We start from the raw sequence: 19,031 nt of genomic DNA on the forward strand, positions 1-19,031 counted from the left end.
TCACCACTCCTCTGTTCTTCCCCACTCCTCTGTCCTTCCCCACTCCTCTGGTACTGATGCACCTGTGAAACCCGTCTTGTCTTTGCTTACCTCTGGGTTCTAGAGGGATATTCTTACCTCTGTGTTCTAGAGGGATATTCTTACCTCTGTGTTCTAGAGGGATATTCTTACCTCTGGGTTCTAGAGGGATATTCTTACCTCTGGGTTCTAGAGGGATATTCTTACCTCTGTGTTCTAGAGGGATATTCTTACCTCTGGGTTCTAGAGGGATATTCTTACCTCTGGGTTCTAAAGGGATATTCTTACCTCGGGGTTCTAGAAGGTAATTCTTACCTCAGGGTTCTAAATGGTAACTCTTACCTCTGAGTTCTAGAGGGATATTCTTACCTCTGGGTTCTAGAGGGATATTCTTACCTCTGGGTTCTAGAGGGATATTCTTACCTCTGGGTTCTAGAGGGATATTCTTACCTAGGGGTTCTAAAGGGATATTCTTACCTCTGGGTTCTAGAGGGATATTCTTACCTCTGGGTTCTAGAGGGATATTCTTACCTCTGGGTTCTAGAGGGATATTCTTACCTCTGGGTTCTAGAGGGATATTCTTACCTCTGGGTTCTAGAGGGATATTCTTACCTCTGGGTTCTAGAGGGATATTCTTACCTCTGGGTTCTAGAGGGATATTCTTACCTCGGGGTTCTAAAGAGATATTCTTAACTCAGGGTTCTAGAAGGATATTCTTACCTCGGGGTTCTAAAGAGATATTCTTAACTCAGGGTTCTAGAAGGATATTCTTACCTCGGGGTTCTAAAGAGATATTCTTAACTCAGGGTTCTAGAAAGATATTCTTACCTCAGGGTTCTAAAGAGATATTCTTAACTCAGGGTTCTAGAAGGATATTCTTACCTCGGGGTTCTAAAGAGATATTCTTAACTCAGGGTTCTAGAAGGATATTCTTACCTCTGGGTTCTAAAGAGATATTCTTAACTCAGGGTTCTAGAAGGATATTCCTACCTCTGGGTTCTAAAGAGATATTCTTAACTCAGGGTTCTAGAAGGATATTCTTACCTCGGGGTTCTAAAGAGATATTCTTAACTCAGGATTCTAGAAGGATATTCTTACCTTCGGGGTTCTAAAGAGATATTCTTAACTCAGGGTTCTAGAAGGATATTCTTACCTCAGGGTTCTAAAGAGATATTCTTACCTCAGGGTTCTAGAAGGATATTCTTACCTCGGGGTTCTAAAGGGATATTCTTACCTCTGGGTTCTAGAGTGATATTCTTACCTCTGGGTTCTAAAGGGATATTCTTACCTCTGGGTTCTACAGGGATATTCTTACCTCGGGGTTCTAGAGGGATATTCTTACCTCTGCGATCTAGAGGGATATTCTTACCTCTGGGTTCTAGAGTGATATTCTTACCTCTGGGTTCTAGAGGGATATTCTTACCTCTGGGTTCTAGAGGGATATTCTTACCTCTGGGTTCTAGAGGGATATTCTTACCTCTGGGTTCTAGAGGGATATTCTTACCTCTGGGTTCTAGAGGGATATTCTTACCTCTGGGTTCTAGAGGGATATTCTTACCTCTGGGTTCTAGAGGGATATTCTTACCTCTGGGTTCTAGAGGGATATTCTTACCTCTGGGTTCTAGAGGGATATTCTTACCTCTGGGTTCTAGAGGGATATTCTTACCTCTGGGTTCTAGAGGGATATTCTTACCTCTGGGTTCTAGAGGGATATTCTTACCTCTGGGTTCTAGAGGGATATTCTTACCTCTGGGTTCTAGAGGGATATTCTTACCTCTGGGTTCTAGAGGGATATTCTTACCTAGGGGTTCTAAAGGGTAACTCTTACCTCTGAGTTCTAGAAGGATATTCTTACCTCTGGGTTCTACAGGGATATTCTTACCTCAGGGTTCTAAAGAGATATTCTTAACTCAGGGTTCTAGAAGGATATTCTTACCTCGGGGTTCTAAAGAGATATTCTTACCTCAGGGTTCTAGAAGGATATTCTTACCTCGGGGTTCTAAAGGGATATTCTTACCTAGGAATTCTAAAGGGATATTCTTACCTCAGGGTTCTAAAGGGATATTCTTACCTCAGGGTTCTAAAGGGATATTCTTACCTCAGGGTTCTAAAGGGATATTCTTACCTCTGGGTTCTACAGGGATATTCTTACCTCAGGGTTCTAGAAGGATATTCTTACCTCAGGGTTCTAAAGTGTAATTCTTACCTAGGGGTTCTAAAGGGATATTCTTACCTCAGGGTTCTAAAGGGATATTCTTACCTCGGGGTACTAGAGGGATATTCTTACCTCTGGGTTCTAGAAGGATATTCTTACCTCTGGGTTCTAAAGGGATATTCTTACCTAGGAATTCTAAAGGGATATTCTTACCTCAGGGTTCTGAAGGGATATTCTTACCTCAGGGTTCTAGAAGGATATTCTTACCTCTGGGTTCTACAGGGATATTCTTACCTCTGGGTTCTAAAGAGATATTCTTACCTCAGGGTTCTAGAAGGATATTCTTACCTCAGGGTTCTAAAGGGATATTCTTACCTAGGAAATCTAAAGGGATATTCTTACCTCAGGGTTCTGAAGGGATATTCTTACCTCAGGGTTCTAGAGGGATATTCTTACCTCTGGGTTCTATAGGGATATTCTTACCTCAGGGTTCTAGAAAGATATTCTTACCTCAGGGTTCTAAAGGGATATTCTTACCTCAGGGTTCTAAAGGGATATTCTTACCTCAGGGTTCTACAGGGAGAAGTCTTTTGGACCTAGACTTGGCACTCCGGTACCGCTTGCCGTGCGGTAGCAGAGAGAACAGTCTATGACTAGGGTGACTGGAGTCTTTGACAATTTTGAGGGCTTTCCTCTGACACCGCCTGGAATAGAGGTCCTGGATGGCAGGAAGCTTGGCCCCAGTGATGTACTGGGCCGTACGCACTACCCTCTGTAGTGCCTTGCGGTCGGAGGCCAAGCAGTTGCCATACCAGGCGGTGATGCAACCAGTCAGGATGCTCTCGATGGTGCAGCTGTAGACTTTTTTGAGGATCTGAGGACCCATGCCAAATCTTTTCAGTCTCCTGAGGGGGATTGAGGATGTTCTGAGGGGCAAAGGGATGCAACTCAATATTAGGAAGGTGTCCTTAATGTTTGGTATACTTAGTGCCTTCGGAAAGTATTCATACCCCTTGACTTTTTACACATTTTGTAAAGTTACAGCTTTATTCTAAAATGGATTAAATATGATATTTTTTTGCAATCCACACAAAATACCCCAAAATGAAAAAGCGAAACCAGGTTTAGACATTTTAGCAAATGTATTACAAATAAAAACAGAAACACCTTATTTACATAAGTATTCAGACCCTTTGCTATGCGACTCGAAATTGAGCTCAGGTGCATTCTGTTTCCATTGATCATCCTTAAGATGTTTCTACAACTTGATTGGAGTGCACCTGTGGTAAATTCAATTGATTGGAGATTATTTGGAAAGGCACACACCTGTCTATATAAGGTCCCACAGTTGACAGTGCATGTCAGAGCAAAAACCAAGCCATGAGGTCAAAGGAATTGTCCGTAGAGCTCAGAGACAGGACTGTGACGAGGCACAGATCTGGGGAAGGGTACCAAAAAATGTCTGCAGCATTGAATGTGATATTTCATTGAAGGTCCCCAAGAACACAGTGGCCTCCATCATTCTTAAATAGAAGAAGTTTGGAACCACCAAGATTCTTCCTAGAGCTGGCCGCCCGGGGAAACTGAGCAATCAGGGGAGAAGGGCCTTGGTCAGAGAGGTGACCAAGAACCCGATGGTCACTCTGACAGAGCTCCAGAGTTCATCTGTGGAGATGGGAGAACCTTCCAGAAGGACAGCCATCTCTGCAGCACTCCACCAATCAGGCCTTTATGGTAGAGTGGCGGAAGCCACTCCTCAGTAAAAGGCACATGACAGCCCGCTTGGAGTTTGCCAAAAGGCACCTAAAGACTCTCAAACATGAGAACGAACATTCTCTGGTCTGATGAAACCAAGATTGAACTCTTTGGCCTGAATGCCAAGCGTCACGTCTGGAGGAAACCTGGCACCATCCCTACGGTGAAGCATGGTGGTGGCAGCATCATGCTGTGGGGTAGTTTTTCAGCGGCAGGGACTGGGAGACTAGTCAGGATCAAGGCAAAGATGAACGGAGCAAAGTACAGAGAGATCCTTGATAAAAACCTGCTCCAGAGCGCTCAGGACCTCAGACTGGGGCGAAGGTTCACCATCCAACAGGACAACGACCCTAAGCACACAGCCAAGACAACGCAGGACTGGCTTCAGGACAAGTCTCTGAATGTCCTTGAGTGGCCCAGCCAGAACCCGGACTTGAACCCGATCGAACATCTCTGGAGAGACCTGAAAAAAGCTGTGCAGCAACGCTCCACATCCAACCTGACAGAGCTTGAGAGGATCTTCAGAAAGGAATGGGAGAATCTCCCCAAATACAGGTGTGCCAAGCTTGTAGCGTCATACCCAAGAAGACTCGAGGCTGTAATCGCTGCCAAAGGTGCTTCAGAAAAGTACTGAGTAAAGGGTCTGAATACTTATGTAAATGTGATATTTCTAAAAACCAGTTTTTGCTTTGTCATTATGGGGTATTGTGTGTAGATTGATGAGGATTCTTTTATTTTTTAATCAATTTTAGAATAAGGCTGTAATGTAACAAAATGTGGAAAAAGTCAAGGGGTATGAATACTTTGCACTGTATATGGGGTGTATAGGGCAGGGATGTCAAACTAATTTTGTCCCGGGGACCGCATTCGGTCTTCACCACACTGAAAATTGGTTATATTTCTTCGCCATCAAAATAAATAAAAAAAATAGACCTCTACTCATCGTTTTTGGAATTTTCGATGCTATCTAGCTTTCATTTCGGTGATTATTAGAGAGCTGGAGACAGTCGTGAAACTGTATGAATGTAGGTCCATTATCATTTCTACACAGTTTTCGATTTGGTTTGAGTCATTTATAAAGCAGGCATATGTTTGACACCCCTGGTCCAGGGGCTCCCTGTATGTTTGACACCCCTGGTCTAGGGGCTCCCTCGAGAGGCAGAAAAAGGCAGTAGCGATGGAGAGGAAGAGGAAGAGGTATGGTCAAGACAGCAGCACACAAGAGGAAGTTAAAGACACAGGCGGAGGAAGTAGGACCAGAAAGAACTCTGGAGGAGAGAAATGCTGATGAGACGTAACTGGACAGGAAATCTAGTTTCTAGTACAAAAATCAGTTGGTGGATACATGGGACTTCTCCTATGGTCTACTACTGTTTCAGAACAGACAAACATTAAACAGAGGCTAGTGGTCACTAACAGGAGAGCAGGGCAGTGTCCCAAATGGCACCCTATTCCCTATATAGTGAATAGGGTGCCATCTGGGATGGGCCCCAGGCCCTGGAAGGTCCACTAAGCCCTCCCTACCTTGAGAGGTCAGCATGGCTCCAACAGTCTCCAGGATGTCCAGCAGCTGCTGAAGGAACAGGATGGGGATGAGAAAGAGACCAGGGTGAACTGAGGTAAGGGATGAAGGGATGTGACAGCAACGTATACCACTATTTAAACTCCAGATTGGATGTCAAGAGGGATGGTGTTGGTTTACGTTGCTGGTGAGCTCATGGACCGTTCCATCCTTGGGCATGTTGTGCTCCTTGTCAGGGTCATTCTGTAATAGAAAAGAGAGATAGACAACACTAGGAGATGCTGTACATACATAGTGTACACAGTTAAGAGAACAGTTTGTTAATGGGTTCAAGCTGTGTATAGTAGGGTAAACAGAGCTAAGCGGTGATGGATGGAGGGTAGTAGTTCTTACATTTACCATTTTTGTCATTAACCTCTACAGGATCGGTGTCCCGTATACGGGACGGTTGAGCTAACGTGCGCTAATGTGATTAGCATGACTGTTGTAAGTAACATGAAACTTTCCAGGGCATACACATCTTATATGGGCAGAAAGCTTAAATTCTTGTTAATCTAACTGCACTGTCCAATTTACAGTAGCTATCACAGTGACACAACAAAAAACGTATCACGGCAACTGGTTTGATACATTCACCTCTGAAGGTAAGTAATGTACTTACATTCAGTAATCTTGCTCTGATTTGTCATCCTGAGGGTCCCAAAGATAAAATGTAGCATAGTTTTGTTTGATAAAATCCATGTTTATATTCAAATGTAGGAACTGGGTTCTACAGTTTGAACCATTGCCGTCTCTGGCTCCACACCCACCCCGCCCTACCATCTAGATGTGTGAAGGTTAGTGTATAATGATCCATCATGTATGACATTCCTGGGAGTATGTAAACTTACATTTTGTATTACCATATCATTTTTGTAAGTTCTCTATAGTTATGTACTTGAAAATGTATCAATTGACCAATTCGGCACATTTGGACAGACTTGATAAAAAATTGTCCAGTATTGCAACGCTTCACTGGATCTATCTGAAACTTTGCGCGCACACTGCTGCCAAAATCTAAATTGCGCCTAAACTGCAATATTATATTGTGGCCTTTCTCTTGCATTTCAAAGATGATGGAACCCAAAAGAAATAGAAAACGCATGTTTTTTTGTTTGTATTATCTTTTACCAGATCTAATGTGTTATATTCTCCTACATTAATTTCACATTTCCACTAACTTCAAAGTGTTTCCTTTCAAATGGTATCAAGAATATGCATATCCTTGCTTCAGGTCCTGAGCTACAGGCAGTTAGATTTGGGTATTTCATTTTAGACGAAAATTGAAAAAAAGGGTGTGATCCTTAAGAGGTTTTAAGCAGATGATCCTACACTACTGGTCAAAAGTTTTAGAATGACCTACTCATTCAAGGGTTTTTCTTTATTTTTACTAGTTTCTACATTGTAGAATAATAGTGAAGACATCAAAACTATGAAATAACACATATGGAATCAAGTAGTAACCAAAAAAAGTGTTAAACAAATCAAAATATATTTTATATTTGAGATTCTTCAAAGTAGCCACACTTTGCCTTGATGACAGCTTTGGACACGCTTGGCGTTCTCTCAACCAGCTTCATGAGGTAGTCACCTGGAATGCATTTCAATTAACAGGTGTGCCTTCTTAAAAGTTAATTTGTGGAATTGCTTTCCTTCTTAATGCGTTTGAGCCAATCAGTTGTGTTGTGATAAGGTAGGGGTGGTATACAGAAGATAACCAACCCTATTTGGTAAAATACCAAGTCCATATTATGGCAAGAACAGCTCAAATAAGCAAAGAGAAATGACAGTCCATCATTACTTTAAGACATGAAGGTCAGTCAATCCGGAACATTTCAATAACTTTTAAAGTTTCTTCAAGTGCAGTCGCAAAAACCATCAAGCGCTATGATGAAACTGTCTCTCATGAGGACCGCCACAGGAATGGAAGACCCAGAATTACTTCTGCTGCAGAGGATAAGTTCATTAGAGTTACCAGCCTCAGTAATTGCAGCCCAAATAAATGCTTCACAGAGTTCAAGTAACAGACACATCTCAACATCAACTGTTCAGAGGAGACTGTGTGAATCAGGCCTTCATGGTCGAATTGCTGCAAAGAAACCACTACTAAAGGACACCAATAAGAAGAAGAGACTTGCTTGGGCCAAGAAACACGAGCAATGGACATTAGACCGGTGGAAATGTGTCCTTTGGTCTGGAGTCCAAATTGGAGATTTCTGGTTCCAACCGCTGTGTCTTTATGAGACGCGGTGTGGGTGAACAGATGATCTCCGCATGTGTATTTCTCACCGTAAAGCATGGAGGAGGAGGTGTTATGGTGTGGGGGTGCTTTGCTGGTGACACTGTATGTGATTTATTTAGAATTTAAGGCACACTTCACGAGCATGGCTACCACAGCATTCTGCAGCAATATGCCATCCCATCTGGTTTGGGCTTAGTGGGACTATAATTTGTTTTCAACAGGACAATGACCCAACACACCTCCAGGCTGTGTAAGGACTATTTTACCAAGAAGGAGAGTGATGGAGTGCTGCATCAGATGACCTGCCCTCCACAATCCCCTGACATCAACCAAATTGAGATGGTTTGGGATGAGTCGGACCTCAGAGTGAAGGAAAAGCAGCCAACAAGTGCTCAGCATATGTGGGAACTCCTTCAAGACTGTTGGAAAATAATTCCAAGTGAAGCTGGTTGAGAGAATGCCAAGAGTGTGCAAAGCTGTCATCAAGGCAAAGGGTGGCTATTTGAAGAATCTCAAATATAAAATATATTTTGATTTCTTTAACACTTTTTTGGTTACTCCATGATTCCATTGTGTTATTTCATAGTGTTGGTGTCTTCACTATTATTCTACAATGTAGAAAATAGTAAAAATAAAGAAAAACCCTTGAATGAGTAGGTGTTCTAAAACTTTTGACCGGTAGTGTAAATATATGTTTGTTTAATGTGTATTTTATATTGTATCATACAGGGCGCATTTGGAAAAGAGTCCTAGGTCTAAATATGTCTTCCCTGTGAAAATAAAGGTTAAATAAACGTTTTTTAAACATGTGACCTGACCTGTGAGTCTCTTTCTCGCTCTGAACTCTCACCCCTCTCTGATGATCCTGTCGGTGTCCTTGGCTATATGGTAGTAACTGATGACATGGTCCAGGCAGGACAGGGTCTTATCCACGTTCTCCTGAAGCCTCTGTAGGTTCTCTGTCTGCTTGTGTACTGGGATGATGGAGTTCTCCAGCTACATCAGACGACTCTCAAACGATGACAAAATGGACGCCTGGGCGACAGAAAGAGTTGAGTAGGAAAGGACGTCAGAGATGGTCTATAATGTTGCCCTTGTAACATGTTTTGGACAGCTTTGGAGGGTTCATTGATGTTTTGGCTATGCGTTGCAATAATCATATTTCAAGAGTACAATACTGACAATGAGCAAAGTGTGAGTATGGATTGCCTTATTGTTGAGTAGATACATACCATTCCTTTAAATCAGCTGATCACTCTTCTCCATGTTCTCTCTGATGAAGGACAGGGTTTCCTGTTCCTGTTATTCATAGAGGGAATAAACACATTATGACAACAGTGGTTAGACTAGATAGAACTATGCTGTAACTGCTTATAAACAAGCCATTGCTAGTGCCTACAATTTTTTAGATTCCTGATCAAAAGAAAACGTCTCTGTGTGCCTGTTATGACAAGTGAAGTGTGGTATGATGGCTCAACCCTTCCTGCAGTCTGAGTGCAGTATAATATAAAATACTGCAGTCTGAGTGCAGTATAACTGCAGTACATTGTAGTATACTGCATCCAAAATAAATAAATACAATTACTGCAGTGATTTTGCAGTTATTCTGCAATTACTGCGTCCAAAATACCAGTTGACTGCAGTTACTGCAGTTTCATTTACGTCATTTAGCAGACGCTCTTATCCAGAGCGACTTACAGTTAGTGCATACATTATTCTTTTTTTATTTTCATACTGGCCCCCCGTGGGAATCGAACCCACAACCCTGGCGTTGCAAACGCCATGCTCTACCAACTGAGCTACCTCCCTGCCGGCCATTCCCTCCCCTACCCTGGACGACGCTGGGCCAATTGTGCGCCGCCCCATTGGTCTCCCGGTTGCGGCCGGCTACGACAGAGCCTGGATTCGAACCAGGATCTCTAGTGGCACAGCTAGCACTGCGATGCAGTGCCTTAGACCACTGCGCCACTCGGGAAGTCAAAACGGCAATCTTTTTTTGTAAGGGAACATTTACTGTGCACTTATCATTTGGATAAGTTACACTCATAAAATGCATACAAATGGCAGAAAATAAGACAAATTAAATCGCCAAAGTAGTTAATTGCCAAAGTCAAGCTAGCTACCCTTCTGATTTCCTGAAACCCACCTCTTCCCGCGGACTCACCCTCGGGCGGGATCATCCTGACTGTTCGTGCCAAACGTGGATACAGAATAAAGGCTACTAGTATGGAACATATCTTTAGCAAAAGCTATTCAACAAAATAATAACGACACCCAGATTGTCCATTGGTTGGGGCGGGACAATCAACACGAGCTCGCTTACTCTATACGTCTTCTTCACGTCGGTCATGGACAGTGGCCATCTTTGTTGTGGCAGAAAATCTTGCAATAATATACCACAAGGTGTCGCTAACATTTGTGGAGCACTGGACCTAACTTATGACCAGCATGCATGACTGATGCTAAGTAGGTTCATAAGTTACTTACAAAATATTGATTCAACTATGCCACATCATTTCATCTAATAAAAATACCTTCCCACCAAGTTCCCATAAGTAACACTACAAATCAGAGGGGGTTGATGTACTCTTTGACCCCAAACATCAAAGTAACATTAAAGATTTCAGATTCCAAAAAGTTTAGCAGTGGGTTCACTGATGTTTTGACTGTGCGTTTCAATAATCATATTTCAAGAGTACAATACTGACAATGAGTAAAGTGTGAGTATGCACCTCATGCAGTCAATCCAAAATAACTCCAAAAAAAACATGCCGGTCATTTTGGAAATGTTATAAATGTATTTGCACAAAAAGACGTCTCACGTGAACACATGACCTTGATGTTCTATATTTACAACCATGAATATTATACAGGCAACATGTTTGTATAATACAAGTCAGAAACAACATTTAAATTGTATTGTATAAAGTCTAGGCAAAGCAACAAATATGCAAAACAACAAAACAGATAAGGGATTTGCTTTGAGTCAGTATAGCTACAGTGGAAAAACAGCCTTATCTACAAATTATGCTATTTCTCTCTTGAAATGGTATCAAAATGGGAAAACTCTTCAAAAAGGTAAGCAATGTCCCGAAAGGTTTCTATTAAGTATTAGTTACTAGTAAAACTCCAGATATACAGTGGCATTCACAATAATGCAAACATAAGTTAAAATCTTAAGAGTAGTCGTCCTTCTTTATGACTCCTCTTGTTTAGTCATTGCCTGTCAGAGAGAAAACACACACAACAAAAACACAAACATTAGATACAAAATACTGATCCAATAAATGCAAACGATTCTTGTCCATTTTCCGGGAAGGCCTATCTACGTTGTATCCCGATTCTCCTGAAGAGTGTCAGGGAGCTTTCAAAGGGCACACTTCTGAAATTAAATGAAACATTCTTAAGACTGTGCATTAGAAAAAAGTCACCTGTTTGAGAATCTGCCGTCCGAAATAGTTAGTAGCCAAGTCCTTGAAGTTCGTCCTGCTGCCCACTTTACAGCGAACATACCCATACAGGTTAGCCCCCTGTAACACCACGCCCATGATCACCACAGCCTGGGTGGAGGAGAGGAGATGACGACAACAGGGATTTACACAGGACTTTTGACACTGATGCAACCTCACAGTGAGAGTGTATGGCGATGGCGTTGCCATGCTCGTGGGTTCAATTCCCGTTAGTGATCCCCGTAGACAAAGAAAATGAATCGTGCACTCACTGTACTGTAAGCCACTTTGGGTAGAAGTGTCTGCTAAGTGGTACATACAGTATTTATATTAAAACTAACCAGCCACTTAATCTTGAAGGAGAAGAGGGTGCTGAAGACAAAGAAGACCCAGATGACAGGACACACGACCAGGCCCAGCCAGAAGACCCTCGTCTCGGAGTCTGACACCAGCTGCTTCGAATTCTCCTGAGGTGAATAGACAACAAGAGAGGTTATTCTCACATCTGTGGATGCCAACTAAGCTTGTCGACCAAGTAAGTATTTGGCAAGTATTTTGTCCAAATAGATACGCAAGGTAGATGGATTATTTCAAATATGTTATTGGACCATAAACATATATGGCTCATTAACCTTTATGGACCAAATAATGATGATCCACACTTTTTACAATATATATATATAATAAATTATTAACCCTGCAAGCAATTCAAGACAATATTATTATGGTGGGGGATTATAATACTGTTTTAAATAGCTCAATGGACCATAAAGGAAATCACACCACAAACAATCACCCACATGCTCTTAAGGAAATCGTGAATGTCATGGATACATTAGAACTAGTAGATATATGGAGGTTTAAATATCCTGATCTAGTGAGATACACATGGCGGAGACTCAATCAAGCTAGTCATCTTGACTTCTTTCTTATGTCATTCTCGTTGGCACCAAAAGTTTAAAAAGTGTTGATAGGAGACAGAATGCGGTCGGACCATCATATAATTGGCATATACAGTACTCTTACTGAATTTCCACGTGGGCGAGGATATTGGAAATTTTATGAAAGCCTTTTGGATGATTATAAATTTTTAACTAGGACAGAGGAATTTATAACTGACTTTTTCCCGACATAACATAGGTACAGCAAATCCCCTTATTGTAAGGGACACCTTTAAAATGTGCCTTTAGAGGCCATGCAATTAAGTACTCATCTCGAAAACAAAAGCAATTTAGGTCAAAAGAGTTTATACTAACAAAGGAAATAGAAAGTCTAACAGAACAGATAGATAGCAATAACAACTGTAACATAGAGGCTCAAAATATATTAGAGGAAAAACAAAAAGAAATGAAGAAACTAATTCAAGAAAGATCAAGTGTAATATATTATAAAAATAAAGCAAACTGGATGGAATATGGGGAAAAATGCACACAATTATTTTTTAATCTTCAACATAGGAATGCTACCAAAAAGAATTTAATGAAACTGGTTACAATTGAGGGAGTCACCCATGATTCACCAAATTATATTTTGAAGGAGGAAACAAAGTACTTTAAGCATATGTTTTCGTTTCAGTCGCCTCCATCTCCTCTAACTGAAGCTAATTGTAGAGATTTTGTTTCTATTGATAATGTGAAATTAACAGCCATACAGAAAGACTCATGTGAAGGTGAAATTACGGAGGAACTTCTGGATGCAATTAAAGACTTTAATTCCGGGAAAACTCCAGGGTTGGATGGCATACCAGTCGAGGTATACCAAACCTTTTTTGATATACTAAGAGGACCATTATTAGCATGTTTTAACCACTCCTATGTAAATGGTAGATTATCTGACACTCAAGAAGAAGGTCTGATCTCATTATTACTGAAACAGGATACAAGTGGAAAATCTAAAGAGCCAGTCCATTTAAAAAATTGGAGGCCCCTTACACTTCAGTGTTGTGATGCAAAAATTCTAGCAAAATGTATAGCGCATAGAATTAAAAAGGTATTGTCGGATATTATTCATTCTAATCAGACAGGTTTTTTTACATGGAAGATACATTGGAGATAATATAAGGCAAGTATTGGAAACAATAGAACATTATGGAAAATCTGGGAAACCAGGCCTGCTATTCATAGCAGACTTCGAAAAGGCATTTGATAAAGTACGACTGGGGTTTATATATAAATGCCTGGATCATTTCAATTTTGGAGAATCTCTTATAAAATGGGTCAAAATCATGTATAGTAACCATAGGTGTAAAATAGTAAATAATGGCTAATTCTCGGAAACTATTAAACTGTCAAGAGGAGTAAAACAAGGTTGTCCACTATCGGCATATCTATTTATTGTGGCCATCGAGATGTTAGCTATTAAAATCAGATCCAACAATAATATCAGAGGATTAGAAATCCAGGGCTTACAAACAAAATGTGTCATTGTACGCTGATGATTCATGTTTTCTTTTAAATCCACAACTAGAATCCCTCCACAGCCTCATAGAGGATCTAGATACATTTTCTAACCTCTCTGGATTACAACCAAATTATGACAAATGTACTATATTACGTATTGGATCACTAAAAAATACAATTTTTACATTACAATGTAGTTTACCAATAAAATGGTCTGATGGTGATGTGGATATACTCGGAATACATATCCCAAAGGAAATAAATGATCTCACTTCAATAAATTATAATAGAAAGTTAGCAAAAATAGATAAGATCTTGCTACCATGGAAAGGTAAATACCTGTCAATTTGTGGGAAAATCACCCTGATTAACTCTTTAGTATTATCCCAGTTTACCTATTTGCTTATGGTCTTGCCTACGCCTAGCGAACAGTTTTTTTAATTCTATGAGAAACAAATATTCAATTTTATTTGGAAAGGCAAGCCAGACAAAATTAAACGGGCCTATTTATATAATGAATATGAAAGGACAGACATTATTAAATATTAAAGCATTAGACCTATCACTAAAAGCTTCAGTCATACAAAAGTTATACTTAAATCCAAACTGCTTCTCTAGCAGATTAGTAAGATTGTCTCATCCAATGTTCAAGAATGGCCTTTTTCCCTTTATTCAGATTACAACCTCTCACTTTCAGTTATTTGAAAAGGAAATCATCTCCCAAATATCACTATTTCTAAAACAAGCCATAGAAAGTTGGTTGCAATTTCAATTTAATCCTCCAGAAACGACAGAACAAATAATGCAACAAATATTGTGGTTAAAGTCAAATATACTAATTGACAAAAAAACTTTTTTTTTTTTTGGGACAAAATGTTTTAAAAAGGTATAATATTCGTAAATTATATCATCGGTAGGACTGGTGGAGTTGTCGCACATGCAGCTAACAAAAACATATGGAAATGTCTGCTCTACACAAAATTACAACCAAATAATTGCAGCCTTACCGCAAAAATGGAAGAGGAAAGTGGAAGGGGGAGAAAGTAAGGAACATGTCTGTCGGCCTTGCATTAAATAACATAATTGGTTAAGGAAAACTGTGATAAATAAAAAAGTATATCAGTTTCATTTAAGGACCAAATGATTGACAGCCGTCCCATATAGATTGCAAAATAGTTGGGAAGAGATTTTTGACGTACCGATCCCATGGTATAGTGTTTATGAACTGATACGCAAAACGACACCGGATTCAAAACTTTGAATCTTTCAATTTAAATTATTATATAAAATTCTTGCTACCAATAGAATGTTATTTATATGGGGGATACAATCTTCCCAGCTCTGCAGATTTTGATGCGAAGAGACAGAATCATTAGATCATTTGTTTTGGTACTGTCCATTTGTAGCTTGTTTTTGGACACAGGTCCAGGAATGGCTAAAGGATTGCAATATTTACCTGGAGCTAACCTTGCAGATAGCATTACTGGGTGATCTGAAAAGTCATAGTCAATCGATCGATCAATAATATAATAATACTTTTAGCAAAAATGTCTATTTTTAATTCACAATCTGTAGAAACAATGAGAATAGAAAGGTTCAGAATTTTTGTAAAACATCACAGTACAGTTGAAATATATATGGCAAATAGAAATCCTATATGGATGCTGTTATGAGATAGATGGGAGGTATTGAATAGAGTTGAAGGATGGGACTAATAACAACTAATAACAAAATAATAACAAGATAACTAATAATGTAAGCATACTGTGTCCATAATAAGTATATAGGTTGTATGTTGGGAGCTTTTGGGAAAGAGCACAGTTAGAAAGATATGGCATATAGAAGCAAACCGGATGGACATCATGAAAATGATCGGAGAGGTTGAGAGTAGAAGAAGTTCAGGAGAAAAAAATAAATATATATATATATAATTATTGTAAAATTGACTGTGTCCATAAAATGTAGATAGTAAGTATAAGCTGGAAGTAGAGGCCTAAGCATTGTTGTTCACTAGTTTACCCCAAGTAGGGAAAGGGTGGCGGGGTTGGAAAGTAATAAAGGGGAATATATATATAAAAAACATGGGGGATTGGAAGTGATGCAGACAATTACACTGATGGAAGTTACAATCTATCTGGAATATTAAGCTAATCTACCCCCCCCCCCAAAAAAAAAATAATAATAATATTTACAAAATATATATATATTTGGCAATATAACGTTTTTGGGTCAGTTCTAGGATTTGAGGGTTATAATGCTTTGAGTGTATCCAAAAGAATGTGCACCCCAAGATTGTATACAGTAGGTGGAGTCAGATAAAACTAACTAATAGGCTTTGTTATGGAGTAAATCCATTTGAATTCAAATCACTTTTGACTGCACCCCTTTTGATTTGAACAAAACCTTCCATACGTATTTGCCCACTATAGAAGTGCTCAGAAAGTGACTTTTTGGACCTGAATGCAAAAACGTTCAGGAGATATAAAGGTGCTCAAAGTTGACCCATTTTGCATACCCCACCACACCATGAGACATCCATGTCTTCATCACAGGAACAGATAAATGGTTGAGATTTATATGATATAAAAGCTTACAAACAGGGTTGTCATACTATTTAATAATTTCTGAAGAGAAAAAATGAAAAAAAGTTAACCTTTTTTTCATATTCACATTTGCTTTATCTTAGACAATAATTTACATAATTGAAGGCAGGGATGGGCAACTGGAAAAAAACAAATGTGGAACTCAAACAGGGGTCTCAACTTACTGTTGAGAGTTAGAATAGCAGAATACACAAGATGCAATTTAGAAATGTGGTTGTGCATCAGCAGTTTCTCTCTTGTTATGTCAGTCACTGACAGTCACTCAATTAGCCCATGTCAGCTAACAATTGTTTTGATTGGTAAGTTAGTCTAGCCAGCTAATCATGGTCGAATTACCAACCAGGGGGCACCCATTGATTTTGTTAGTCACGCTCACTCTGATATATTAAAAACTGCAAACATTACTTTCCACACACTGTTTAAAATTGCATGAAATTTGTTATAAAAATTGCAAAGTCTTCTCTCCGCCCCATGGCAAAATGTGTAGAATTGCAGGAAATGAACTCTAAAATATATTATTTTTTTCTGTGACTCAAGAGCATGTGTGGGTGTGGGTACGCCTCTGCGGTCCCTCATGATGAGTTCACCTTTTTTGTGGTGTCATGTTTTGGCTGATAAATGTACTAAAATGGGAATAAAATTTGAAATGGCAACTTTCAAGTGGTACCACAAAGATGGTTGGAGGTCCACACATTCGAGAACGTTGACTTCAATGGGAATATCTGTTGTTTTAAATTACACTGTCAATCCTCCATAGGAAACCTACTGAAATCATAGAAATATATTACCATTTACATTGACATTTGATGGTGGGTGGACCGGCGGCCATCTTTGTGGCAGTAATTAGAAGTTAACATTTCTATTCAATTTCAATGTTGTACCAGCTAAATTGCAGTTGTCTGAAGGGATAGGTCCATTCTATGAATTCTATATCTATGATTGAAATTACACCCACCCTGTATTCAAGAGCATGTTGTGTCTCAACCGATGGCAGGCACAACACAAAAATGTCAGATTATGTGAAATAGGGTCTAAACTACAACATATGTGAATATGAAGAAATAAAATCAGTTCACGCGTTTTTAGATAATTGACGTTGAAAGGTTTAAAAATGAAATGATCTTTTATTCAAAAACATTTTTTTCAATAAATAATAAAATAGTTTGACAACAATGTTTGTAAGCTTTTAAAGTATATCAAACTCAACCATTTGTATTTTCCAGTGATGAAGACATGGATGTCTCATGGTATGGTGGGGTATGCAAAATGGGTCAACTGAGCACCTTTATCTTGACATTCACATCCAAAAAGTCAGTCACTTTCTAACCACTTCTTTCATGGGCAAACATGTATGGAACATTTTGTTTAAATCAAAAGGGATGCTGTCAAAAAAGTGATTGAATTCAAATGGATTTACCCTATGACATCAAAATCCAGAGTCGATACAGGTTCTATGGAACTAGGTTTTACCCTACAGTCGAAGGTATTTCAGTAGAGGGTAGTAGTTAGTTGGTTAGTTAGTTACTGTCTGCCCAGGGTAGTAGTTAGTTTGGTAGTTAGTTACTGTCTGCCCAGGGTAGTAGTTAGTTGGGTAGTTAGTTACTGTCTGCCCAGAAGGACTGGGATGTGTGTGATCTACCTTTCTGGACTCAAACACCCAGTGGCTTTTTCCATCTTTATCAACCTGGTTCCACCACCTCAGGCCCACCATCAACCGCCCTGTGATGTTCTGAAATATAGTAGTGGAGTTAATACATCATTAGGCTACTTACTTAAAGCGAAAGAGGTTTGACAATATCTACACTTGTTCTATTGATATTATATTGCTGTTCTATCGATATTCTATTGCTGTTACTGATCTATTATTATTATTATTATTATTATTATTACTGTTCTATAGCCTGTTCTACTACTGTTTAGGGTCTACCTTAACGGTCCAGAAGTCAGCTGACAGGAAGAGGATGATGGTGACCATGCAGGCGATGAAGCTACTGCTGAGGAGCTCACAGAGCAGGTACACCAGGATGGCACTCACTCTGAAGAATAGGTGGAAGAAGGAGGCCACTGGATGTCTGGAAAACACGGTAAGAGCATGAATATACAATACAGTAGGTTGAATGGGTCTGTCGCTTCTATTCAGGGCTGAGAGCCATTGCATTATACCGTTTCCTGGCTGAGCCACTGAGTGCATTGCTGAACCAACTTACTTGATTTTAGTCTTCTTTGACTTTCCTCCTCTGCCTGTATCCTCCTCTGCATCAAACAGGGAGACGTCATCATCGTTGTCATCCTAGAAACATATGGAAGAAAACATTCATCACCCCATACACGTGATTTTAAAATGCTATAACCTGCATTGCTCATCCATTGCATGTTAAAACAGTGACACCCGTTAACCAGCTAACGTCAGCTAGCTAGACAGCCAATACCTGGATTGTTACATGTCCAGTGTGTGATAGGCACTTAGCTAACAACTTAACTAACCTCACTAGCTAGATATTGATTTGTTAGTGTTCATGATTTGTTAGGTGAATACTGTCATAAAATAACCAGTTTGTTAAATAGGCCTAACATGTAAACAAATCCTAGCTAACAGATGTTAGCGTGCAAGCTAACTTCTCTGGATGAGAGGTTTCTTATGTCCATACGTCCCAGCACGATGCAACATCACGATGAGATGTCTTAGTAACATGTTTGCCATACCAAATAACCGAACTTGATCAAATCATTTAATTATACGATGAAAGAAAGCGACAATTGACGACTTACCAGTCTCATCATTGTGGAAACTGCGGATGGGCTCCACTTCCGTCTTACGCGTTAGGTCAAAGTGTATGACTTTGACCAAT

At 39.7% G+C, this 19,031-nt stretch overlaps 1 protein-coding gene and 1 long non-coding RNA gene across 3 annotated transcripts; both read right to left on the reverse strand.

Moving 5' to 3' along the window:
- Positions 1-3,082: 3,082 nt before the first annotated feature.
- Positions 3,083-10,003, reverse strand: LOC121548070. Of its 2 annotated transcripts, none has more exons than XR_005996596.1 (6): positions 9,896-10,003; positions 8,964-9,030; positions 8,582-8,766; positions 5,631-5,693; positions 5,453-5,501; positions 3,083-3,099 (listed from the first exon to the last, which is right to left on the reverse strand). It is a non-coding gene; the product is annotated as an uncharacterized LOC121548070 (long non-coding RNA). The 2 variants fall into 2 exon arrangements; XR_005996595.1 differs by having other exon boundaries at positions 9,878-10,003.
- A 503-nt stretch (positions 10,004-10,506) lies between these two features.
- LOC121548042 (Golgi apparatus membrane protein TVP23 homolog B) lies at positions 10,507-19,031 on the reverse strand. The gene is made up of 7 exons (XM_041859443.1): positions 18,952-19,031; positions 18,390-18,472; positions 18,110-18,254; positions 17,822-17,911; positions 11,522-11,647; positions 11,163-11,291; positions 10,507-10,954 (listed from the first exon to the last, which is right to left on the reverse strand). The coding sequence occupies exons 1-7, from the start codon at positions 18,961-18,963 to the stop codon at positions 10,928-10,930; spliced, it is 612 nt and encodes a 203-aa protein (XP_041715377.1). The 5' UTR covers positions 18,964-19,031; the 3' UTR covers positions 10,507-10,927.

This window comes from Coregonus clupeaformis, chromosome 31 (assembly GCF_020615455.1).
Source record: "Coregonus clupeaformis isolate EN_2021a chromosome 31, ASM2061545v1, whole genome shotgun sequence".
In the NCBI taxonomy this organism is placed as follows: Eukaryota; Metazoa; Chordata; class Actinopteri; order Salmoniformes; family Salmonidae; genus Coregonus; species Coregonus clupeaformis.

What these genes read in the sequence shown, in the direction of transcription:
- LOC121548042 (XM_041859443.1), bottom strand. An exon ending in TCAAAGAAGACTAAAATCAA is followed by an intron (nt 18,255 to 18,389) that starts GTAAGTTGGTTC and finishes CGTGTTTTCCAG; the next exon opens with ACATCCAGTGGCCTCCTTCT. An exon ending in CTGACTTCTGGACCGTTAAG is followed by an intron (nt 17,912 to 18,109) that starts GTAGACCCTAAA and finishes ACTATATTTCAG; the next exon opens with AACATCACAGGGCGGTTGAT.